General features: G+C 37.1%; 3 protein-coding genes across 3 annotated transcripts; all 3 read right to left on the reverse strand.

The window, feature by feature from the left end:
• Positions 1 to 6913: 6913 nt before the first annotated feature.
• Positions 6914 to 7879, reverse strand: LOC131925694 (olfactory receptor 6K2). The gene has a single exon (XM_059281051.1). The coding sequence runs from the start codon at positions 7877 to 7879 to the stop codon at positions 6914 to 6916; it is 966 nt and encodes a 321-aa protein (XP_059137034.1).
• An 8132-nt stretch (positions 7880 to 16011) lies between these two features.
• On the reverse strand, positions 16012 to 16959 carry LOC131925437 (olfactory receptor 6K3-like). Its single transcript, XM_059280757.1, has one exon. The coding sequence runs from the start codon at positions 16957 to 16959 to the stop codon at positions 16012 to 16014; it is 948 nt and encodes a 315-aa protein (XP_059136740.1).
• A 6356-nt stretch (positions 16960 to 23315) lies between these two features.
• Positions 23316 to 24263, reverse strand: LOC131925661 (olfactory receptor 6K3-like). Its single transcript, XM_059281025.1, has one exon. It carries the CDS (start codon positions 24261 to 24263, stop codon positions 23316 to 23318), a length of 948 nt encoding a protein of 315 aa, XP_059137008.1.
• Positions 24264 to 27839: the final 3576 nt, after the last annotated feature.

Consider the following 27839-nt stretch of genomic DNA (forward strand, 5'->3'; position numbering starts at 1 on the left):
CGCTCCCCAAAGTCTAAAAGTTTGCTAGATGAAATGTAGCTAGGAGAGAACAATTGTTCTTTGAATGTTTAGTCCACCTCAAATAGGAATATTGGAAACACGAATGTGGCAAGGACTAAGAGAAAAAAATTTAGACTCCCGCCAAGCGTAGACAATCAGCATTATCTCCAGGCCACAGTTTCAGTTGAAGCAGTGGCTGACAGCCACAGACAGGTGACTCAGCAGTTTTGGGGGAGCTGTGGTTCTCAGGACCTCAACAGGAATTTAAAAAAGAAAGCAAAGTTTTCAGATGCAAAATTATCAAAGAAAAACAGTGACAGATGAAAGGCAAGTGTTTGTGTTGGATTGTGTTTTATTCAGTAATAGATCTTGTAAGGTCAGAGAATTTATAAATTAGGAAGGAATTTCAGGTTACTCCTTCTTGGACTCCACAGTGGAGGGCTGAGAGAATTCAGAGAGGACATAACTTTCTTGTTCTGATCTCTTTCTAGGAAGTACAACGCAACTACTTTGTCAAGACCCAACTTCAGGGATTTAACTACCTTTTAGTAAATAACCTATTTCAAAGTTTGCTCCAGGGTCTTTCTGAAAATTGGGAGATTTTATTTATGACCTCATAGATTAGATTCTTAAAAAATATGATCTAGCATTACCTTTAATCATTCAAGTAGAAAGTACAGAACAATAAGATGTATGAATGTGTTTATTTTAAAGTTAATGAAGCAATAATTATTGTTTGGAAATATATATAAATTATTCATAGCATGTTTAAACATGCCTATGATGTGAGGCAGAAACCACACTGTTTTACATATACTTAAGGAGCAGAACTTCTTAGAACCTATAGTTCCTTTAGGTTATTTTACTAAAGAAAATTAAAAAAAAAATGACCATACAATGTTTAATACTCCATCACAAGGCACAAAGATGTTAACCAGCTCCAACTTCATCCTGTTTGCTCTTACTGCTCATGCTTTTGTTCCTGTATCTCAGGAATCATTGTCAAAACCCATGTCACAAAGCTTTCCAACAGTTTTATATTATACCTAAGTATTCATATAATGAACAGAATTTTAATGTAATTTAGGATGTATAAAATTTTCTTTATGTTTTCATGTCAATATTCAATTTTCACAGCACTATCTATTAAAGACACATTTTTATTTTCATAACACCCAGTCCAGTCAATTGGGCCACTATGTGTGTGTGTGTGTGTGTGAGATTATAAGCTACTAAATATTTTGTACTTACAGTGAGATGGACCCAGAAAGTAGAGACCACAAACATAAATGTTGAGGGATTAAGAGAAGACTGACTAAAGGCAAGGAGGAGCAGAATGTCATGACCTTCATATTGGTACAGCCTTGACTTATTATTTGAATACCTCAAAGCCATAACTGCAAGATGAAACTTTGTATTCCAGTCCATTTATTATATTTTCACACATAAAATTGAGACTATATAACTTTCAGAAGCCTATACAATTAATATGAATTAATTACATCAATATGCAGAGGTTCCTTAGCAATGTGATATAACATATTTACTAAACTGGTGCCTTTGTCTTTCCTATCAATTTTTATTTGATTATATTAAAACCATATAAAACTCCTAGAAGAAAATATACAGGAGTTTCATGAAATTTGTCTAAGTAATGACTTCTTGAGACCGGAAAAAAAAAAAAAAAAAAAAGCAGGAACCACAAAAGACAAGTGGCACATCAACTTGAAAAGCCTCTGCACAGTCAAAACAATCAACAAAATCCAAGGGGAACATATACAAGAGAAGGAAATAAATTGAAATATATTTGACAAAACGATAAAGTCACACCCTCATGACTGCCTAAATATGAGATGCACAAGAATGACATCAATAGACATGGCAAAGTGAACTGGGAAGCCTACAAGGCCTCCACCCTACACAAAGCATTACAAACTACTAAGGAATGTTGAGAGTGGGGAAAATAGTCTTCCCAGAAAATATACACACAAGTAATATCATACAGAATGAGCAGACTATATTAAGGTATAAATATGTATATGCAAATGTGCATATAACAACAATTAATGAAAAAGAAATCATTAATTTGAAGATGAGCTGTCAGGGATATATGGGAAGGTTTGGAGTGAGAAAAGGGAAGGGAGAAATTTGAGGATCACATACATATAGGTTAAAGAGAAAGCACAAGAAGGAAATTATTTAATTAAAAAATATTAATTAAAGTAATGCACACATGTTCGAGTATAACTACAGGAAAATTGCTTTCAAAGATCTGAAATGACTAGAATAAAAGTTAAATATTGATGGCAGAAGGAGCTTGTAATTTTTAAAGGACATTGTTTGCTTTTTTGACTCATTCTTTCATCACAGGTTAGGAAAGTTGTAAAATGAATGATTTTTCCTGGAGAAGGCTTTTGTGTGGGGGTGGGGTGACTTGGAGGGCTGTCATTCTGGGTTATCAGCCCTGGGCATATCTACATTCACACAGCAGCAATCAGCCCTGAACAGCTTGCTTCAGGCAGGCTTAGCCATCAGGACAAAGTGAGCTGTTTGATGCGTTCCTCTTGGGCTCAGGGGATCCAAGAGCTTCACAGCCCAAAATTACACTTTCTATGTTGTAAACATAATTTTCAAGTTGAACTTTCTTTATTGATTCATCAACAAATTTTTATTTACATTAAATTTAATATGAAACTAATATTTCCCCTAGAATTGAATTTATCATCAATCCATTTCTCTTGAGATTTTTACCTTTTATTTTGCTGGAGCTGCTTCATATTTAAAATTTTCTTTGATTTTTGACTATTAAATGGGCCAAGATAGTAGAACGTACTGTTCAGAAAATGAAAAAGGTATTCTGTTTGGGGCATAGGGTTTCCATAGGTTTCTCTAAAACTCTAGAGATACCTGCCCATTCAGGTTCATTCTGCTCTGTTCACAAAAGCCAGGAAATGGCAAGAGCTTAGATTTTTATCAACTGCTGAATAGATAACGAAAATGTGTTTTTTTAAAAATTTATTTATTTTTTTAAAAGTTTTTTCATTTACATATCAATCCCAGTTCCTCCTCCCTCCACTAGTCCTGTCCCCCACATCCCCAATCCCCTCCCCCCAACCCCACCTCTCAACCTCCCTCAACCCCCCACCCCGATTGCCTTGCCATCCACTCCTCAGAGACCCTCCCTTGGGGAGTCAACAAATTCTGGCATACTAAATTGAAGGAGGATCAAGGCCCTTCCCTCTGTGTCAAGGCTGAGCAAGGTATCCCACCCTAGGGAATGTGTTCCAAAAGCCATTTCATGACCCGAAATAAGTTCTGGTCTCACTGCCAGGGGCTCCCCAAACATATCTAGCCACATAACTGTCACCCATATTCAGAGGGCCTAATTCAATCCTATGCTTGTTCCCCAGCTGACAGGTCAGAGTCCATGAGCTCCCACCAGCATCACCAGCTGCTAAAATCTATGGGTCACTGTTCAGTGAGTGCAGGTCACTGCCAGTCAAGAACCAGGGCAGGAAGCCTGTGACTTGAATAGAAAGAGTTGTAAATTTTTGAACTCTAGATCTTGGAGCTAAAAGCTTCTAGTTATCAAGATTCAGAGCCATAAGTCACTGGGGCTTGTTGTCTAGATCATGGGTTCGTGGACAATACTCTGGAAACCATGCCTTAGCTATTTATGATTCCCCTCATGATACAGCAAATAGAACCTCAGTCAACTGACTAATCTCCCAGCTAATGCAGTACTTCTCTGTAGATGTGACCGTTTTATTAAATAAGAAACACAGAGCCAATACAGAGATGAAAGCCAAGAGGTCAGAGCAATAGCTAAGAGCTAAAAACCTTATCCTTCACTGTTGCTGTTGTCCTACCTCTCCGAAAGAGACCTACTTTCTGTGTGTTTGTGCTTTTTATTGACTTTCTATTCTGCCTTCTCATTGGTTGTAAACCCAACCACATGACCTCCTTGTCACTGCCCATCTGTACAGACCTCCAGGTCTTCTATGGTTGGTATTGAGATTAAAGGCATGTGTCTCCATGCTGGCTGTATCCTTGAACACACAGAGATCCACCTAACTCTGCCTCCCAAGAGCTGGGATTAAAGGCATGCGCCACCAATGCCTAGCTCTGCTATGGCTTGCTATTAGCTCTGACCCCCAGGCAACTTTATTTATTAACATACAAATAAAATCACATTTCAGTACAAATAAAATATCACCATACTTCTCTACTTTCTCAAAGCAACAGTATTTGGAAATATTTCATGGTGGTTAAGGCAAAGCTTTTGTAGAAGGTTACATTTGAATTTGAGTTATAACTTAGACTTTTGCAAAATAAATATGCTTAGACAAGTCACTTAACCACTATAAGCCAATTTTCTCTCTTTAATAATAGGAACAATAAAAATGAATACTACAAATTGCTTTTGAAAACAATATATAGGAGACAATTTGTAGTGTCTTAAAACTATAAATGTGCAATAAACAGAAAATTGCATTGTTAGTATCAAAAATGAAAATATAAGTATGAATTTGTATTGTTATTTTATTTTTTACAACAATATTGTGTTAATGAATTCAGTGAAATTTTTGTTAAACAAGTATCCAACGTAAAGTCAACAGAGAATGTGTTAGTAGTTCCCATTATATTCAAGTCAGAAAGCATGTCACTTGAATTCTGTGTATTCATGCAGATTATATTTACAATGTGCCATTAATGTCATCACACCACAAGTTTTAACTCTTCCATTTTCTCTATTTGTTTCCTGAGCTTGGAATAGTTTGTATTCAACACACACACACACACACACACACACACACACACACACACACACACATGCATGAGCACAGGCACACATACACACCAGTTAGTGAAAGTGCTATAATAATTTGCGGTGATTGTGTTTGACTGTGGAAGTTTCCTAGGCAAGGTAGCAAACTGGTAAGAACTAAGCTTTGAGAAAGAAGCCATTCTACAGGGAGCGGGAAGCTTGGCTTCAGTGTAGGAAAGCATGGAGGAATGAATTAGCTATATTCATTTCTAAAGAAAGGCATTGGCTGTGTCTAGAAAATAGTTATGTAATACAAAATCTAAAAGTGTAGTGGTCAGAAAAGGAAATGGAATAATTTTTTCATATAGCAATTAGTCATAAATATCACTTTTAATAATGATACTGCAAGAAACACAAGGGAATGGTGTTTGTTAAGTACTTAAGGAGCATTAACAACACACCATTTTCCTGTAAAGATCGTATAATATTAAATGAGGTCACACATTCTCAGAAAGAAAAATAATCACATGATTCAACAGTTTTGCCTGAATCTCTTTGTCATTTTTCTCTCACTCCAAAAAGAAAGTATCCTGAAGTGTGGTCTTACTTTAACTTCCATGCACAACATGAAACTTTCCTCATTTTCCTCTGTTTCTTCAGTCAGGCTCCGCATTAAATGGTATTGGCAGTTTAGATGTCGGACCTTCCTTGTTACTTCTGTCTTTCTGTAGATTTCAGGAGTGAAGGTGAAAGATTATGGTACAGAAACAAGGAAAATGGGCTGACCGCTGCAGAGTTCATGTTGGTGGAAGAAGGAGGGATAAAATTTTGTCAGTATATGCAGAGTAATGAGCCTTATCCCATCCGAACTGAAGCACAGGTCCTGGAGAAAATTACTCCTTATGAAACATGCATGACGGTATGTCAACAAAGGAAGTCCTTAACACTGCCTTCAAAAGCATGGAATCATGAAAGCCGAGGGAATAAGGGCCATGAAAATGGATTTCTGTTCAGTATGTTGGCCTGTTAGTTGAAACAATCAGAATTTAGTGTGATGACACTGGATTATTAGTTCAATAGACATTTATTACATACATACATTGCTTAATTTTCATGACACACAAGAGTACACTGAAAACAGATTAAATTTTAATTTATTGTGAAAAGCTGATAATTTTGTGTGTAAGTTAGCCTAACTTAAATTCAAATAGTCAAATTATAGATTAGGGTTGTTCCTCAATTCTACACACAATGGCACTTAGTCTTATGAAGACTCTACACTTAATATATTCCCAGAAAGCAATTTCTTTTCTTTTTTTTCTTTTCTTTTTTTTTTTTTTTTTTGGTGACAGGATTTCTCTATGTAGCCCCCGCTGTCCTGGGATTCTCTCAGAAGACAGGCTGCTGGCCTCAAACACACAGAAATGTGCCTGCCTCTGCCTCCCAGACTCTGGGATTAAAGGTGTGCACCGCCACACCAGCCTTATTGTCTTTGCTGTTGATTTATATTGAGGGTTGACCTTGGGGCCTCATACTTGTTACATCAGCACTCTACCAACTAAGGTTCAATTCAAACCATAAAATAACTGTTTAGGTTATGTTCCAATTAAAGTGCTTATCAAGATAACTTCAGCAAAATTAAGTTAGTGAATATAACTTGAGTGGTATAATGTTCAAATGATGAAGCCAAAAATATGTTGGATTGGGCAAGATTAAAAAGAAGCTATCAAATTTAGAGGCTGGGGATATGGGTCAGGTGGTCAAATGCTTGCCATTAAACAAAAGCAGGGTCCAGCAACTGGCATGTGGAGGCAATGGACCCTTAGGCTTGCTGGCTAGCCAATTCAACCAATGGGTAAGCTTTTGCTTCAATGAGGGCCCCTGTCTCAAAAATTAAGGTGGAGAAAAAACTGAAGAAAACATCTAATGTCTACTTCTGGCCTTGCCATGCATGAACACATGCATTCCTATACAAATACACATACACATGAACACATAAGAAAATAAGTAATAAGTCTAATTTAGTTATTTGTAAATTTCATGTAGCAGAGATATTTATGAACAAGTTTCAGTCAAAGGCTGATGAAAAGATTCCTAAGAGGTGAGAATGAAAGAGAACCAATGTGCCCTCCCAAAGAAGAGATGTTATGTGAGGTTCCTGTTCGTATGAATTAAGATGCTCGCTTGACCAATGTGCTTTTTTATGGCTTCCTTTATCTCTTTGTTCCTCAGGCTATAGATAATGGGATTGAAGAAGGGAGAGAGGACAGCAAAGGCCAGAGCAATGGCAGTGTCCCAGAACAAGGAGTAGGTGGCAGAGAAGCGAAGATACATGAGAGCCACACTACCAAAGAAGAGCAAAAAGACCGTAAGATGGGAGACACATGTGGAAAATGCTTTGCGGCGGCCTTCAGCTGAACGGATGCGCAGAATCACAGCCACGATACCAACATAGGACATGAAAATGAGGATCACTGCTGTAATGATCTCAACAGCATGGACAATATCCACCACCTGAATCATGACGATGGTGTGGGTATCCGTGCAGGCCAGGCGCAGCACAGGGAGGAAGTCACAGAATATGTGCTCAAGGTGATTAGAGCCACAGAAGGGCAGTGTAGAGATCCAGGCAATCTCAGGGAGGGGTGTGAGAAAGCCACAGGCACAGCAGCCTAGGGTCAGCTGGGCACACAGCCTGGGAGTCATGATGGTGGGGTAATGGAGAGGGCTGCAGATGGCCAGGTAGCGGTCAAAGGCCATGGCTGTCAAGAGACAAACCTCACTGATGCCTGTGGAATGGAAGAAATACATCTGCAGGACACAACCATTCAAGGTAATACTCCTTCGTTCACTAAGCAGGCTAGAGAGCATCTTTGGGATAGTGGCAGTGGTGTACCAAATCTCCAGGAAGGAAAGGGCACTGATGAAGAAGTACATGGGTGTGTGGAGGTGCGCATTCCGCTGGACCACTGTGATGATAACCAGGTTTCCAACAATAATGAACGCATAGATGAAGAGCAGTGGGATGAAGCAGATGACAGAATCACCCCAGGAGCAAGGGAAAGCAGAGAAAATGAACTCCTGAACAGTGGTCCAATTGGAGAACTCCATCTCCACCTGAGACGTGTGAAGGTCAGCAATTCCTGGTGCACTCAAGCGTTTTAGAAAGTGTCTATTATAGTTCCAAGGGAAAACACACTCACCAGGAGCCAGCCTTTCAGAAGACACCTGCACTGTGGCTGTAGACGAAGAGAAATGAATAATGAAATCATATGCATTCCACACTGGCTCTCAACTAAACTTGTCATAAGGGAAAAAAATAGAAACCACAACCCAGATTTAGACCTAGTAATTCTCAAGTCCTGGCATGGTTCAGAATCAGTGAATGGGCTGTCAAAACTCAGATTCCTAGCGCCCTTTTACTGAAAGTTTTATTCAGGAGGTCTGAGATAGAGCCTGAAGATTTGCAGGCAATGTTGACCCACCGGGCAGTAAACAATATTTTAAAACTGTCATGTTCAGACGTCTGGAGGAGAACTGGAAAAGATCAGAATGAAAGTGATGCTCATTCCTGAATTCCAACCTTACTGATTCCCCAACATATTTTTTTTTTCTTTCAACTAAGTTCATCTGACTCTTGGCACGTGATCTGAAATGTTTTTTTTTCTTTTATCAAAAATAGATTTTTTCATACAGCATATTATGATTATAGTTTTCCCTCCCCCTACTCCCCTGAGTCCTGCCCCTCCTCACCTCCCCTGCCACCTGGATCCACACTCTTTTTGTCTCCTGTTAGAAAACAAACAGGTATCTAAGAGATAATAATCAGCTGTCACTGGGGATTTCTACCCATTTTCTGCCCTTTCTTCCAATTAGCTCATCTTCTCTTTGTATGTATATACTTAAAATGATGCAGAGGATAAGCTATAATGGTGTTTTTGTGTTACTGTTTGTTCTTTAAAGGATGTACCACTCTTCTTCCTCCCATCACCTTTTCATCTTATTTAAGAGAGACTTGACGGTGTTTTGTACCAGAAGTCTGACAAAATGACACAGTTTGTGAAAATTGAATACATTAAGCTGCATGGGTAGGCTTGCCCTTACAATTTTGTGGGTCGCAGTGGGAAGGGAGAGATGTAGAGTCTGATGGACTCTAATTAGAATACAACACAGTACAGGGCATTGTCCTGGTAACTTACTCTCCTCTCACAATGATTTGTTCCACTTTCTTTACTGATTTAATTTTCTATTAGTATCAAATATGTTCACTGGGAGGACAATGCGTCTCTATTTAGGTTGTTTTTTCTTTATATAAAGGTTGTTTCCTAATGCCTTGGGTAATGCTGTCTAATTGTCCCAATCTTTTCAAATAAATTATTAACCTTCACCTTCCCATATTCACTTCCACTCACCTCCGAAGGCCAGGCGCACAGTGCTCAGCAGTCGTCTGCCTGTAGAGACCGCCCTACTCAGGTTTGCCTCCTAGAGATTCCATTTTCATTTCCCAAGGATATGGATAACAATATTCTGTTCTTATTTTATTCTTCTCCTCTCTATTGCATTCCACACAGCGGAGTCATTTTATTTCAACATTTCATTTATTTGAGATCCCCAATTTTCATTGGCCTTTGTTCTTTCTAATGAACAGTACTTTATACACCTGTGTTCTGAATCACTCTCTTGGTCCCGCATTGACTCCCCTCTCAGAAGCTGAACCTTCACCCCGTTTTTACGGCCATCTATTGTGTCATGAGACCATTCCTCTTGAAAACCGTGTGTTGAGTTTCTAACCCTCAGGACCTCAGCGGTGTCTGCCTTTTCACACACAGCATCTAAGGGAGAAAGTGAGTTGGAATAAGGCAGCTAGGGTTGATCCTACTGACTGGTGTTTCTGTAAGAAAAAAGTCTAAGGTAGACTCCGGGAAAGATGGGCATTTTTCAACCAAACAGACAGGCCTCTGAAGAAAGCAACTGTGTCAAAACCTTGAGTTTAGCTTCTAATTCTCAGACTAGTGGAAAGACAAATTTATTTTTTAAAGATACTCCCTCATGAGCTGGTGCATGACCTTAACATCAGCATTCAACAAGGTTCCTTGATAACTTTCTTATTTTTGTTCCTATATATGCCAGCCATACTCATTTTATGACTATCTTTCCACTACTTCCAAATCACATCAATTGTCAAGTCATGTTCAATTTTTCTTATTGTATTAAAAATCTCTTATTTTCTCTATCTATGAACTCTTGATTATGTGATTAATTCCCATCATACTTCTCTTGTTTGAATACAACTGTGTCATTTTCCTTTAACTCTATACTGAAATTAGTTCTTATTTTCTGTATAAATGAAAGTTGCTTTATCTCCCATTGCTATAGGAACTTACTACTTACACATTCAGTTTAGAGAAGGAAAGATTATTCCACTTATGTAACTTATATTTTCTAGTTTCTAAACATTTGGAATAGGAGTCACATTTTCCAGGAATATCCTGTTCTTATTTCCTTTCAATCTCTGATTCATTTTCTAACCAAGTTCATGTATGTCTTATAGCTTTTACACCTCTATATTACTTGTGATATATGTGTATGTATACAGTAAGAGAATGTGGCCTATTCTGTTATATGTGTGTATATATATGTATATACATACTTATATATGGTCATTATTTAAAATATTTTTCAAGTTTTCTTGATTTTTTAAAAAGTATAAGTTTTGATGTTCTCAACTATAACCAGCACATCTTCTAACTATGGCTCTCAGAACACGGTTTTAAAATGTGAATCACACACTTGCTCAAGAAAGTAACTTCTAAGTAGACCCAGATTTCTCTGTAATCTCTGAATTCATACTATTAAGCCACAGAAAGCATGAGGAAAACCTGAACCAAAAGCAACAGTATTTAGGTTTATCCATTGAATTCCGCTATCCTTATCCAAATTTCAGTCGTGATGATTCTAGTACGATTGTCAGTGACATTAACTTCCCAAAACCTAACTGGAAAGCACATAAAATTGTGGGAACATTCCTGAAACATTTCAGAAATTAATCTCAGTGCCTGTCTATGTTAAAAGTAGTCCTTTGTGTAGAGAAATCTACTAATTCAAACCTTTATATGTTGTAATGGCTCAGCCTAGAGTACTCTTTCATAAAAGCCATCAAAAGCTACTCACAGTATCTACAGACCTGGTGGCATTGTCCATTACTATTGTGGGTGTTTTTTTTTTCCTATATATTTCTCCCATCACCCCTCCAAATAGTTAATCCACTGACCTTGTGACTGTTGAGGTCCAAAGTCAGAATAAACATGAATGAAGACTCTATCTTGGCTCCCTCGATGTGTGTGAGGTTCCTAACTACCATTGGAGAACTAACTTCCTTCACTATGCTTCCACCCTGAGTCCCCTATCTAAACTCAATTGCTTTCATCAGTCAGTGGTAAAATAGAGCTGGTTCTCTTCTTGGATCTTCTCCCCTTTCTCCCCCTTTTTTTTGTTTCTTAAAAATGAGGAAAATGATTGACTCTCTTGGGAATCGAACATAAATGATTCAAGATTAGTAGAAAAACAATCATCCCCATAATGGCTTCAATTAGGAAAACCAGCTCAGGCTAATAATTAGCAGAATCTCAGGTCCAAGGATCTCCAGCTCACTTCAAATGGGCTTGGGAGTTACTGACATGAGAATCAATGTACTCTTCTTTTATTTATTTATTTTGCCCTTCTTTCTGTGCCTCTCCTAATGGGCTGATGTTTTAATGAACCAAAATGAAGATCTAAGACTCAGATTTGAGTGATGTTGGTACAGGAAAGGAGGGGATATCTGTGGAACAATGGAGGGAGGGGAGGCTGGGCTGACTTCTGCTTTTTCCCAGGCCAGTCAGCTTAGTTTAGAAAAATCAAGTGACCATTTGAATATTCCACCTATTATTGCTTATTGAAATTTTGGACAATAGTGTTGATCTTCTTTTGCTTTTCATCCTTTGTGCATTGAAGTCGGGACTTCTCAATGGATACAAATGACAGGCAAATTAATAGTTTCATATGATGACTTTATAAGACTATTTAAATCATAGCCTCAACTTTTCCACAATCAATTGAATTTGTTCTCCACTTGAAGCCCTTCTTCAAAAAACCCTCATTTCTGTGTGAAAAAAAATTGAAACCTATGTGTGAATTTTAGGGAAACATATGACATTTTTTTCTTTGAGTAGTATGTCATATAAGAAGTGAGGGCTAGAATTTTTTTCTAAAATTCATGTATTCAGATTGATTACTTCAAATTAATGTTAATATTGTATTAAAACTGTTTCCTAATTGTAAGTCCATAATTTAATCTCTTTTGTATTTGAGTTTACTTGACTCCTAAGGGAACAAAGGATTCCCTTAGACTTTTATTTTAAGAAAATTTATCTCTAAATCATTTCTTGAATGTTTGCCCTTTCAATGAAAATGTGACTAGGAAACAGAAATAGTTACCCCCAAAGCTCCAGGATATTTCTGATTACATTTCAGTGATAAGACCCCTTAAGAAAAATGGGCAAAAATAATGCAACTGAAAACATCAGATTCCATTACCATTGTTTGATAAAGCAGGTGAGTCTACAGTATCTGCTAGAACCCTCCCCATCCTAAACGTTATTCTCAAAGTAAAATTTAAATTTAACACCAGAATATTTTGGGTATGGCATATGGTTTCTGAGACTCCATAAAACAAACAGTCTATTAGCTTCATGAAAGATTTTGTTAAAAACACATAACATTGTATTATATGATGACTAAATATGTACTTAAATATTGGTGGTCTCCCATTCATATATAATGACATATCTAGGTGTTGTTCAAATCTTAAACATTCTTATTAATAGAAAACCATGAGCCAGATATTGGGGTAAAAGCTGAAAGATCAGAGAAGCAGAGCAAGCCACAGCCAACTTCTCCCCGCCAACTCCTCAGCCAATCCTGAAAGCCTCTGAAAGGCCTCAGCCAAAAGAGCCTGTAGTTCCTGTCTCCTCATGCCTTATATACCTTTCTGTGCCCTGCCATATTACTTCCTGGGATTAAAGGCATGTGTGCTTCCCAAGCAAAGGCATGAGATCTCAAGTGCTGGGATTAAAGGTGTGTGCCACTACCATCTGGCTATTTCTCTCCTAGACTGAGTCAGTCTCTTATAGTCCAGGGTGGCCTTGAACTCACAGAGATCCAGACTAATCTCTGCCTCTGGAGTGCTAGGATTAAAGGTGTGTGCCACCACTGCCTGACCTCTATGTCTAATCTAGTGGCTGGTTCTGTCCTCTGATCCTCAGGCAAGCTTTATTAGGGTACACAATATATCACCACATCTAGGAAATTTATTACTTGCAATTTAAATTTATTGAAAAATTCATAAATTAAAATATTTAACATTTATAAGTTGTAACACACCACACATACACCATTCTTTTAGGTTTTCAAATATTATAAGATTAATGAAATATATAGACACTTTTCCCCTTCCAGATTACTGCTTTAATAAGGGATTTTTTTTTTGAGAAAAAGGCTCAAAGGATCAGGTGCCTCATAAGGATATCAACAGCATCCTCTATAATAAAAAATATAAAGATTATTACACTATTTTTCTAAAGGGCGTGTTTCACAGACCAAGTCCCATTCATACAAGTACATTGCTACATTTGTGTTGAAAAGTCCCACAGGGTACTTACTCATGGGGGATAGCACACATTGCTCTAACTAAAAGTTGCTCTAAGCTGCTACAACTAAATGAGATTTCCTTTGCATGCAGGGAAGCAACTGTGGCTGATTTTAAATAAATAAGTATGCTACATTATTATCATAAAAATGCATCAAAATAAAAACCAAAGAGGTGTCAAAAATAAAACCAAAAATTGACAAAAATAGACAGAATAAAAATTAATATGTTAATAAATATTGGTTATAAATACAATTATAAGTATTAATAAACAAACAATAGAATAAAAATTAACATCAAGGAAAATGAAAGAGGAGCCAGGTCTGGGGTCATATGATGATTAAACACAGGAAAGATAAGGAGAGAAATATTAAGAATGTACAGAAGTTAACAGGGAAGCACAGGTAATGTTCTCAGATTGGACAAGTGTCTAGGTAGAGAAATAATGAGATGAGACTTCTAGAGCCCAATGTGTACTTAAGTGTCTCCCCATCATTGGCATTGTCTTTGTCATTCTCTTTTTCCTCAGACACATTTTCATCATTGATAAACTCCAAATCTCCCCACTCTCCATTATCGCCCTCTACCAGACCCCTCCTCTGACCTGCTTCAGATTCCATTTTTACAGTGGCCTCATCTATCCACACAGAGCTGCTGTTCAGCACCACTTGTGATTTCCCATTCTCCATCTCTTGATTGTTTGCTCTATTCTTTTCAATTCTCCTTCTCCCCACCCATGCTTTTCAGTAGGGAATCCACTTTGGTTTATTTGGGTCAGCTTCTTCTCAATATCCCGAAGGCCATTTCTTTTCAACTTTAAAGACTTGATAGAAGATCCAGCTGTCCACTCTTAGAACTGAAGCCACTTTTGTTCCTTGGTGAGAGTTTCCTTGTACATGATAATGTTTAGAGGTCCCCACAATAGAAACAGTAGGAGGAGGAAGAAAAAGTAGAGGGGAAACTAAGGAAAAAGGAAGAATAACTCAGGCTGGATATAAGGCCAAGAGTAAAGCAGCTACCCTGGGCAAGACCAACTAAGTAACAATATGTAGAATCATAGGGTTGTGCATTAACTCCTCAACAGCAAAATAGGAGAAATATCAATGTAGAATTATGAGACAGGAAGTTGCTTACAACCCACTGAAAGCCCATTCATTGCATGGTTATGAATTTATAATTTTTACAGGAATGCGTAGAACTGAAGCCTTTGATTCAACATAATCAGAATCCTCTTTTAGTTATACTACAGCTTCAGCTCATCAATGATCAATAGACTCCACAAAATATAGAGATCAGATTTAGACTATAGATCAAATATCATTCTACAAACCATACTGACAGTCTTACATTCATGTGTCAGTTATACAACTGTTTGTAGCCAATGTTTTATCAATAATGGTAAATATTTTCACACATTTTTCTGTAATATATCGACTTCTTGAAATTTTTTTATTTTATTTTATTTTTCAAGACAGGGTTTCTCTGTGTAGCTTTGCGCCTTTCCTGGAAGACTTCTTGAAATTTATCTTGAAGCAACATTTTAGGAAAGGAATTTTGTCCAAGAATATAACTATTACTGGATTTATAAGATGGAGAAACCTATAACATTTCAAGTTCAAGTAAATTTATAACATATCAGTATAATATCTCATAGTTAAGCTATAATAAACACTGTACGAATACACAAACCCTAGCATAAAATTCCAGGTTTTACAAAAATGAGCTATCAAGTCATATATGTGTAATACTAAATATATTACAAAATTATGTATTTTGCCACTTTCAAGGGAAAAGATGCAAAATATTTTAGAGTGATAAATGAAATACATGTATTTATTCAATCTCAGTTTACTCATTTGACTTTCTATAAAAATTCAATTTTTTATAGTGATTGACACAATACCAAATATTACCTCTGATGTCCTGCTGATGAAATGTTATAATCACATCACAGAGATACATGAGTCTTAAACAGTCAGAACACTAATGGAAAGGAGACAAAGACAAAAAGAAAATGCCTATAGTTTGGATGCAAGGAAGTTTCTTTCTCCGAGGCTTGTTATTGGGCTTTGGACTAATCACTCAACAACAGAGAGAGTTACTATGCATTCTGGTACAGCATGAGTTATAATGATTCTAAGGTTATTATGAAGATAATAATATAGATAACAATGGCCAAAAGTTGAGTCAGAAAGGTAATGCCTATGAATGTTCTTCATAGCTAACCATAACCTAACCATTTCAGAGTTAAAGAACAAAATGAACACACACACACACACACACACACACACACACACACACACACACATACACATATGCACGCACACACACACTCACACTTTTCAGTGGTTGGGAAATTAAGATTAAAAATTGTTATGTAAGAAAGAGAAATAATCTCTGAATTCTCAGAAGACACAATTTATGTGTCCATCCATTAGCTCATTGAAAAAGTGTTTGATAAAAATCTTTTAAATTACGGTCATTCTTTGGGATCTTTCTTTCTTTTCTTTTCTTTTTGGAAATGATCTTATTTAGGTTAAAAAGGAATAAGCTTAAATTACCTACCTGATTCATTGAACACCTTTTGAGAGCAAAAGAGTTTGCTAATTGCATCTTTCATGTCCTTATTTCTTAGGCTGTATATAATAGGATTGAAAAAGGGAGCAAATACAGAAAATGTAAGAGCAATGGTGTTGTCCCAGAATGGTGTATAAGTGGCAGAAAATCGAAGATACATAAGGGCCACACTGCCAAAAAACAACAGGAAGACAGCGATGTGGGCAGCACAGGTGGAAAAGGCCTTTTTACGACCCTCTGTTGAAGAGATGCCCAGAATAACAACAATAATTCTTATGTAAGAAAGAGAAATAATCAGACTTGTTACCAAAATAGCAAGAGCATGAATCACATCTTGAACCAGGATCACCGAGGCATCTGTACAGGCTAACTTCAACAAAGGGGTGAAATCACAGAATATCTGGTGGATTTGATTGGGACCACAAAAAGGAAGAGTAGAAATCCATACAATCTCAGGTAGAAGGATGAGGAAGCCAAATATGCAAGAACCAGCAGTGAGCTGAGCACATAGCCGGGGTGTCATTATGTTAGGGTAGCGGAGTGGGTTGCAGATAGCAACATACCTGTCAATAGCCATGACAGTCAGAAGAGTCCCTTCAGTGTTTCCAAGAGAATGGAAGAAGTACATCTGCAAGAGGCATCCAATGAAGGAAATGGTCTTTTGCTCACTGATCAGATTGGAGAGCATCTTAGGGATGGTAGCTGTTGTATACCACATCTCAAGAAACGAGAAGATACTTATGAAATTATACATGGGATTGTGAAGACGGGTGTCCAATCTGACAGCAAAGAAGATTATCAGGTTTCCTGCCACAATAAAGATGTAGATGAAAAGTAAAGGGAAAAAGTACAGGAGGCCACCATCCTGGAGCTGGGGGAAAGCAGTGAAGACAAACACAGTCACTGCTGATAGGTTTCCATTCTCCATATCCCCATCTGAGTGACCTGTGAATAAGAGAAAGGCCATATTCAACTAACGTGGAAGGAAGTCAAAGCAGTACAAATGTAAATATTGAGGCTGGGGGAGAGATGGCTCAGTTGGTAAAATGTTTGTCACATAAGCATGAGGACCTGGATTCGGGTCCACAGCATCCACGTGAAAATGCTGGCTGTGGATATCCATGTTTATAACACCAGTGCTGGGAGGTCAACACAGGAGGATCCCAGAAGCTTGCTAGCCAGCCAGCGAGCCAAATCCCTAAGCTTCAGGTTCAGTGGGAATACTTGTCTAAAAAAAGAAGGTGGAGAATGTTGGAAGAAGACACCTAACATTGACCTTTATCTTCCACCTGTGCATGTGCCCATGCATGTGCCCAGTTGGTGCACACACATGCAAACATGTACACACACACACACACACACACACACACACACACACACACACACACACATATATATAATTCATATACATAAATGTAAATGTTACTTTCTTTAGATGGCATTTGCAATTTGATATTTCTAAGATTCAAAACAAACAATAGCTTGCCTATATCTCTAATTTTGCTTTTGGGTAAGCATATTATAATGGTTAATAGAGTGGATTCATGTCAAACATATGGAGCCTGAATGAATTTTCATTCTGTTCACTCTTAACTGGAGAATGGGCAGCTTCCATAATTTCTCTGAGTTTTATTTTTTCTACTGGGCATGAAGACAACTTTTGTTGAGAAGTGTTAGTCAAATGAGTTAATTTATGAAAGAACCCATTATTGATATGCATGATATTTATTTCCTTTATAGACCAGCTACCTGGGAGAATTATGTTAACTAAGTCATCTTTAGATCGTATTCCCTCTTCAATCATTTGTCAGGTAGTTTTGTTCCTTTTTGCTATTCAGAAACCATTCTGCCTTACATATACTAGCCAAAATAATAGTAAAAGCAATAGAAATATCAGTCCTTATGGTTATACTTTTGAATCAGGCACAGCAGCTTGCTACACTTGGAAGGTTTTTGTTATTGATTTCCACTAAACCATCCTTCCTGCGTGTTCTATCTTCCTAACGGAAGTTTTCCAGATGATTTGTTATTTAGGTCATTGTTTTGTACTTTCATGTGTTGAAAGTCATGTTCATTACTCATTCTGTATGTCTGCAGGAACACTCGAGTCTTGATCCTTAAAATCTCATCAATACACATTTTCTGTGGAAGAAAATACTCTCCCATAGTTTTCCATGATTCCAAATCTCAAGCTTTTGACAATTCTATATAATATTCTCCATCTTTACTTTCTCATATTTCACTGTGGCAGTTTCAAATTTCACCATGATATACTCTAGAGCTTTGGTGACTTTTAGCTTTCTTCCTAGGATGCCCTTTTGCTCACACTTATTTATCCAGCTAACTCCGATCTATCCTCAAGTTCCAATTCAGCTCTTGTCTCTCATGAGAAGGCTACTGAATACTGCTACTGTCATCTCCTCTGCATATTTACACACACACACACACACACACACACACACACACACACACACACACTCACACTCCTTAGTTTATCTTTACACATGCATCTTCCAGGTAGTCTCTATCACAATTCTGATACTGTCACTGCAGTTCATGATATAATTTTTTGGTATCAGTAGATTCTATTAGGGCACAGTTTACCTGGGATAGATACTAGGCACTTGGAACTAACTTCTTTTCTAATGGAAACATTTGAATTGGAGTTAAAAGCACGATTAAAACAAAAGTGATCTGTAAAGGGAACAAGTGGGAAGGGAAAGTGTCATCATTTACACTCATGAAGCTGAGAACAGGACGCATAACTGACTGTTATTTCTCATGTAATTCTAGAGAGCCTATGGCTCCAAAGTTGAAATTTCTCATAAGCGCAAACCAAATTTCAAATTCCACACCTCCAAAAGTTCTCCCTATTTGAACCCTCAGCATTCAGTTACCGAGTGTCTCATTTCAAGTAAAAGAAATGAACACTCTCCCCTGACCTCAGGAACCCCAAACTCACCTCTCTCAAATAAAGTCGGGCTTTTTCTTCTCTCCCTGGGTATCACTGTATCTCTTCTTCCAACAAGAGTTCTTATAACCATCCTTGGAAACATCCTGGAGGGAATGTAAGCCCCACTGAGGTTCTATTCCCTTAATAATAGAAAGAAAACACTTCCCTCCTGGGGTCAATTGGCAGAAGATCATCCTCTGTGCTTTCTGTTCATTAGATCCTCAGGTCAGGGACAGTCAGTGCCCAGTGGAATTCTTACAGATTCTGCTCAACATTTCACTCCCCTTCTTACCACTGCTATAGTTGAAAAAGTCATTCTACATTTATTTGGCAGTAGGAACTGCTGTGCCAAAAAACCACGCCATGTAAGGAAGCTGCCATCGTTATTTTTTTTAGAAAGAGTAAGTGGGGCAGTATTGAAGGTGATTTTCTCATGTGTCATCAATAAATTAATGAGTAGAATACAGAATGATTTCCATTAAAAACTTACCAAATAGAAAATCATGAGAATTCAAAGAGGAAAATGAAAACCATCACATTTTGTCTTCTCCAAGGCTGCACAAAGTCTGTCAAGTTTGTCCAATTGATCTGCGGAACTCTTCATATTTCTTATTTTTCACCACCAAATGCATCAATGGTTGGTCTCCGTTTCTCCTCTTGTATAGAGTCTTCCTACTTATTTTGTTTACTTCTATATCCCCCCTCCCATTCTTAAAGAGGAAACAGCACCAACAAATTATGGCCTATTGAATTATCATCAAATTTGAATTGCTTTTTCTGCATCAAAGCATAATTATCATAAAACATTATTTGTTCTAATATAATAACTAATTTGCCATTCAGAAGCAAACTCAGTAAAGTTTATTCAGGTGTGGTGGGATGAGTAACATGTAAAAATAATTGGAAGGTGGAGAAGAATTAGAGGATCAGGTGAGTGGTCCTGAGCTGAAAAGGAGAAAATAGGATTATTTTATAAGGAAATAGTAGCCATTTATCATACAGGAGGAGGATTCATTTCATATATAATATTGGCATAAGTAGATAGCAATAGAAACAAAACAATAGAGCATATTTGTTTTTCAGGACTACTTTCAAAATTAAGGAACAAAGAAAAGAAATGAAATTATAATTAATGAAAATTTAAGAGTAAACATAAACATGATTTGGGAAAGAATTTCTGCTTGTCTGTGTACCATGTGGGTGTGCCTTGTGCCCATGCAAGTCAGAAAAAGAAGGGTATTGGATTCACTGGGACAGAAATTACAGATAGTTGTGAGCTTCCATGTAGGTGCTCAGGCTTGAATTTAGGTCCTCTGGAAGATCAGCCAGCTACATAGAAGAAAATAAGACCATTTCATTATCAATGTATCATTGGATATTTTGCTCAGACTATTTCATTATGAATGTGTTACTAGGTATTTTGTTTCAATATTAAAGAAAACGAGGGGAAAGAGGCATGGTTTTTCTCATGGTACAAATGTGTGGAAACATCTGCCTCTCTCATAGCTGAGCTTTTCTCCACATCAGTATGCTATTCCCTGGTGTCCTCAGCCCACGAGCCAGTGAAAATCCCAAGTTCTCACTGTTTTTGACTGAGAATAACTGCTTTTATTGTGTTATCCTCTCTTTGGAAATGTCAGGATCTGGAAGAAAATATGCTTTCTTTTTCCTAGAATTTGTTCAGCTCTACTGCATGGGAAAACTATACTAGATAACTTCTTATATTTCTCTTAAGATTCAAAATTGTCTACAGCTGTAATGAATTTTATTTCTAATAATTTTATACAGCATGAAACAATCTTAGGACCAGAATATATCTGAGGACCAGAATATTCTTAAATTTAGGAATATTTTTGTTAATTTTTAATTATTTTTCTTACTTCTTGGTTTGTGGAATTCCTACAAAAACATATTTGGTATGCATTTTCTGAAACATCACCATTCCATGCAACCCAAGTTGTCCTTGAATATTCCATGTAGTTCAGGGTGACTTTGAATAAACTATCCTCCTCCTTCAACCTCTTGCTGGAGAGTACCAGCATGGACTATTTTGTCCCGACACTTCTTATTCCTTCATGTAATATTTTGTTCTTCCTCTGGCTTCTATGAGTTTTCAGACATTTTCTCTCATTAAATTAAGTTTTCTCTACTCTCTCTCTTTTTCTTTTTTTTTTTTTTTTGGTTTTTTGAAACAGGGTTTCTCTGTATAGCTTTGGTGCCTTGGTGCCTTTCCTGGAACTCACTCTGTAGCCCAGGCTGGCCTCAAACTCACAGAGATCTGTCTGCCTCTGCCTCCCGAGTGCTGGGATTAAAAGTGTGTGCCACCACCGCCCAGCTAAGTTTTCTCTATTCTTTAACATATTAGTTAATATGGCAGTTATCTTCTATACTTACTATTTGTCTTGTTTTTCTAATAACTACCATAATCAAAAATATTGCTGGCTCTTATAATTTTATTTTCTTAACAGCTGAATGATATTTCATTGTGTATGCCACATTTTCATTACCCATTCATCAATTGATTGGCATTTAGGCTGTTGGTCAATGTGCAGAAAATAAGAGACCTTGGAGTACCCAGCATTAAATGGGACATACATATCATACCTTTTCCCCAAAGGCTCAGAGACCTTCAAGGAAGAGATTTTTGACTGCAAAACTTAACAAGTGAATTCCAGTGATCCAAATGCCCATAGTTAAATGAAAGCATGTCTCAGAGTCTATGAAGGAGATGTCTTAGCAACCTGGGGAGCTACTGGGTACCTCATCATTTCTCTAGCTTGTGTGTTTCAGTTTCTCCTCAGACTTTTCTTTCAATAAATCCAAGTGGACAGGTCCACTGTGAAATGGGAAATCCCATATGAACTTTGATGTTGTTTTCACCATCCAGAGTTCCTCAATGGACCATTACTTCTCCAACTCTGATTATTCCTCTCATGATACTAGTATAGTTTCCCATCTAGGATCGCTTCTGTTTTCTCTTGTAACATCTAGCAGATTCTCCTTCCTCATTTAGGTCTCACTTTCATTCATACCTGAGGAAATGATGGAGGTCATTTGAGGGAACTCACTCCTCCCTAAGGGATGGTAATAGTTTGTTTTTGTTTTTCTTTGTTTATTTGTTGTAATGTTGTTTGTATTTTTAAAGTGACTGTCTTTGATTATTAGTCTACCATATAACAGACAGAATCAAATAATGGTTTGGTTGCTTTGTCCAAAAGAACCATTATTACTTTTCCATTTCTTGAAAAAATATGATACTTAACATTTCAGACTATTAAAACTCTATCACAAATATCCTAATGCAATTTTATGTATTAACTCTTTGTTATCCTTAAATTTTTTTCAAGACTTTTAGTAATCTTAATTCCATGTTCATTGAATTTGGGGAGAAATAAAATTGTAATATATGGGTATTAATTTCTTTACTAACAGGAATCTGAATTTGAATTGTAGAAAGCAATCAAATCTATATATTAGAAAAATAAAGCATCTCATAGGAGGTTCCTACCTACCTATCTATCTATCTATCTATCTATAATTTCTTGTGAATATGTGAAGATCATTTTGAATCAAAAAGTCCAATTAAATTACGTTGGATGAATTCAACCAAAATATTCAAAAGGAATGAAGGTAGAATTCTTCCTGACCTCTGAGAAATAATAGGAATGAAAGTACTAAATAATAACCACTGTAAGATTCTTAAACACATATTTTCATAGATTTATATTATAGCATTACTTAAAACATTAAAACCATTGTCAATGGCAAATAATAACAGTTAACACTTGCCTTTTACTTCCTTTTTAATAACATTTCAAAGTTGCTTTGAATAGCTCACTTAATTTTAAATTAATATATGAGGTTATAATTTTTAAATATATTACTTTTAATGTTACTGATTTGAAATTAAGAATCAAAAAATTAACTAATCATTTCTTTGAAGTCACAATGCAGTTTCATTTATGTATAAACTTCAACATCTATAGATATTATTGGTAAACTTAAAGTTGAACTAAAATTCATTAAATCAGTACTGTATTTCACAATCTGTGTTTCTTATTAGTGCATATATAATATATATAATAATTCTGTATAAAATTGTTTACAAAACATGTTACTGCATAGACATTCATATTTACTTTGTATATTTCACCCCTCATTGTAATCTAGACAAGTATTTGCTATCTGAATTAAATATGTTTAAATAGAATAAATACAGGAAGATCTGCAATAAAGACAATGCAACAATGTACCAATGAACAAGTTATGTGCTAATTTTATGGTTTAATATGTCGGAGTTAAATCTACAGAGAGAGGCATCTATGAGCAGATTAACTGGCAGATGTAGACAGCATCCTCTGAGAACAGAGAAGCTTCTTAATTGCAAGCTTCATGTCCTTATTTCTCAGACTATAGATGATAGGGTTGAAAAAGGGAGCAAGAACTGCAAACATCAGTGCAATGAATGTGTCCAAAATTGGTGGAAAAGTAGCTGAGAAGCGCAGGTACATGAGGGAGACACTGCCATAGAACATCAGAAAGACACCAAGATGGGCAGCACAAGTAGAGAAAGCCTTCTGGCGGCCTTCACCAGAGGGAATCCTCAGGATCACAGTGATGATTCTGATGTAAGAGATGGCAATAACCAAGACAGAGAAGATGATGGCCACAGCATGAACCACATCCTCAACCAGAATCATAGAGGTGTCCGTACAGGCCAAACGCAACACAGGTTCAAAGTCACAGAAGATCTGATGAATTTGGTTGGGGCCACAGAAGGGCAGTGTGGAAATCCATGCAATCTCTGGGAGCAACACAAGAAAGCCAAAGATGCAAGAACCAGCAGATAGCTGAGCACAGAGCCTGGGGGTCATGATAGTTGGGTACCTGAGAGGATTACAGATAGCTACGTATCTGTCGATAGCCATTGTGGTCAACAGAATACCCTCTGAATTTCCAAGTGAATGGAAGAAGTACATCTGCAGTAGGCAGCCAATCATGGAGATGGTCCTTTGCTTGCTGATGAGGTTGGAGAGCATTTTGGGAATGGTTGCAGTTGTATACCAGATCTCCAGAAATGAAAAAATGCTGATGAAGTTATACATGGGGTTGTGAAGGCGCGTATCCATCCTGACTGCAAAAAACACAATGAGATTCCCAATAACAATAAATATGTAAATGAAGAACAAAGGAATGAAGAAGAGGATATTGCCATCTTCAAACTGGGGAAATCCAGAGAAGAGGAATTCTGTCACTGAAGTGGTTCTGTTACTTCTCATTATAGTTTCAGCAAAGTTTATCCTCACAGGTAGAAACACACAACTCAATTCCTAGATGAAAGTTAGAACGGCAGACATATTGGTTCATGCAAGAATTAAATGGAAAACAAGATTTTGGAAAATCATGTATTCTTGGATTAAGAAATCAATATCCACTTGGTACCAATGATGTCCCTGAAATAAGCATTGATGCCACTTATTGGCAGAACATTTTCCTGTCATGCCCAAGGCCCTGGATTCAATCCTCAGCACCACAAAAAAATATGAAAATAACACATAAAAAATCTAAAGTTTGCTGATCAGTGGTGGTACGTGCTTTTAAACCCAACAGTTGGAAAGAAGAAGCAGATGGATCTCTGAATTTGAGGCCAGCCTGGTCTGCAGAGCAAGTTCTAGGACAGCCAGGGCTACACAGAGAAACTCTGTGTCAAAAAACCAACCAACCAACCAACCAACCAACCAAATAAAGAAACAAACAAACAAACAAAAGGTTGTAAAGGTACATTAAGTAAAATAAAATTATCCAATATGATGTGATAAAAATTGCTTTTTATATTAATTTCAAAGTTATTTTGAGCCACATATCAAAGAACATTCTCTGAAGTTCCTTCAAAGTGGATTAGATAAAGTATTTGATTCTCTTATTGTCCATAAAACCAATGTGAAGATGCATCCTGCTTTATGCTAAATGTTTCAATTTTCCAGAGCTTTCATCATCACATAAAAAAAGTAGCTTTGTGTGTGGCTAGAGAAATAGGTTGGGTTTTCAGGCACAACGTAAGTGTGAAGTGTGTATGGGAAACTCTTTCTAGAGGTAGACAAATCTAGCCAGCAGAAACCAATAAACCTAGAAAGAAGTGTTCAGTGAGAAAAGTGGCAGATTTCTATCTGGACCCTAAAATATTAGTCTATGAGAAACTACCCAAGTCTCCCTATTTAGACTCCTTATTGTGAAAAAGACCATGTGTGGGTAAAATGATCAAAGCCAAATGTGGGATTCTGGAGCAGTTCTTGCTGCCAGGTCTCTTGGAGGTGCAATAAGCATTGAGCTGTGCTCTCTAGAAACAATGTCAAGAAATTCATGAGCTGTACTGGGAGTACTGTCCACATAGTTCAGATGCTGCCCTGACTGACAAGTTAGCCATCAAAGAAACATATTTATAACTCAGAGGAAATCTGACAATGATTTCTGAGTCATCACTATGAGGGTGACTCTTATACATTTGATTTGTGGGTATCTTGACCATCAGACCAGTCCTTCCATAGCTCAGGAGGCCAACCCACTCCATCTCATCTTCACAGCAGACTATACTCTCTGTGAACCTGTGGAAGTTCTCTAGACTTCATGTAGTAATCATTAATTTTCATTAACTTGATTGGATTTAGAATCACCATGGAAACAAACCTCTGTTTGTGTCTATAAGCGCTTTTCCAAAGAGGTTTAACTGAAGAGGAAATGCTTACCCTGAATGTTGGTGACAAAATCTCATGGTCTGGGATCCTGGACTGAATATAAGTATTCATCTCTCTTTGCTTCCTGATTGTGGGTACAATGCAGCTGGTCACCCCACACTTCTGCAGTCATGACTTCCTACCGTGATGGACTGTGTTCTCAATTGTGAGTTAAAATAAATCCTTCTTGCTCTAAAATATGAACTCAAATGTCTAACTAGGAACATTTCTTTGTGCTGTATGCCTATTTTCTCTGACCAAAGAGGCAAATAAGTTTTCCTTAATCAATTATTCCAAAAAATAAGTTGAAGCTTCATGTAGCATTGGACAACAAATTTTCAACATCCAAATGAGAAAAGAAAATGTGGAGCCAATAAAAAACATTTGGCATAATTTTATATTTTCTAGGGATCTCACTACTAAAAATGTATTTATGTGAAAAAATGTTATCAAGAACTGGTTTTTATTGACCAGGGTTGACAAATATCACTTTAACATTAAATATATGTTTAATTATTGATCCAGAAACCCATTCCAAGCTATTTGCCCAAGAGAAATGAAAATGTATGTTTACCTCTAAGCTTGTAACAAAATAGTTACAATAACCTTGCTTATAAAACTGGAAACAACCATCTAAATGGCCACTGATTGGCAACTATATAAACTGATACATTCATGTTAGGAGTTAACATTCAACAAAGAAAATGAACGAACGGCTGTATACACAACAACATGAGTTAAGGTCAGATGCAGAGAGAGAAGTCAAAGGATACATGATGCTTACTTCATGTTGTTTTATAGGACATTTTGGAGAAAGGGAAAGCACAAAAATAGAAACATAAACTTGCAAAGGTATAACAACATGGGGTTTTGGTTTTAAAGGACATGCTTAGAGAATTTGAGGGAAAGGTTGCCAACAGTGAACTTGTCCTCTGTCTTCTTTCTCCACATGGCATTTACCTTTTCCGTACCATTGGATGAACTCCAATGATTCCTCTGACCTTCAACTTCCATTTAGTACAAACGAAAGGGGAGAACTGGCTTTCTCCAGTGTCAGCCTCTTGTTCATATAATTTCATTGAATGATTAAGGGCTTCATTGTCAATATTGTCAGCTACTGTTGACATCTTCCACCCACCCAGCTGAGGTCCTGGCAGTCTGGGGCAGTTATCTGGGTAATAATGAGGTCTGATGTTAGGTGTAAATGGTGAAAACAATGCAGCTCTTCTAATGTACCATTAGGAGGTACAAGATGGTTTTTCAGTATATCCTAGCCACTTTATTGTTTTCAAGACTCTTAGAGTCCATCTGGGACTTTGCCAGTGGGTCTTGGTATAAGCAGATGCTGCAGAACACTTTTCTGACCATGCTAATGTATGTGGCGAAGTTGTAACAGAAGCAAAGGGTATTCTTAGAGAATAGAAGCAAATTGCTCATAAAATATTTTGTTCTAAGTGCTCTCTCTGCCGAGTTTACCTGATAGTCTAAACCAAAGAGAGAAGTTGCTAAAAGCCAGGACATTTTGTCTGGAAGTTGACAGACTGTAAATGTCCTGGGTGAAGCAATCTCAGCTGTCTACTACTCCATCCTCATGCTTCGCCTGGCTCACCAGCCCCTGTGTTTACCCAAATCCTGCCACTCTTTATGGGTTTGAAGTGGTTAGAAGATCCCACCAGTATCGATTCAGATATCTCTATGTTCAAAACCAAATAAAACTGGGTGTTAAGTTAGCATTGTACTGTCCCTAAGGTTGACTGGAGATCCGAAGCAAAACTATCTAATAGAAATAAAAGAAAAAATTGAACTTTTTAAAAGAATGGTCTTGCTATACAGTCCAAGATGATGTAGAATTCATTATGTAGCTTAGGCTGGCCTACAGCTCATGGCAGTCCTCCTGCCTCAGCCATCTGAGGCCTGCATCAAAAAGGCTGAAATTGTTCCTAAGGTGTTTTTTTTTTTTTTTTTTTTTTTTTTTTTTGATGAGGCTTATCATCACTGGCACAGGAAGAGAAAACAACGTTCCTTAGTTCTTTTTCCACCCCAGATCCTTTTTCTGGTCTGACCATAGTCGGTCCCTATAATCCTGTGCCCTGTAATCCTCTACTGTTATTAAGTTCATCATTG

The sequence above is a fragment of the Peromyscus eremicus genome, chromosome 15 (genome assembly GCF_949786415.1).
Source record: "Peromyscus eremicus chromosome 15, PerEre_H2_v1, whole genome shotgun sequence".
In the NCBI taxonomy this organism is placed as follows: Eukaryota; Metazoa; Chordata; class Mammalia; order Rodentia; family Cricetidae; genus Peromyscus; species Peromyscus eremicus.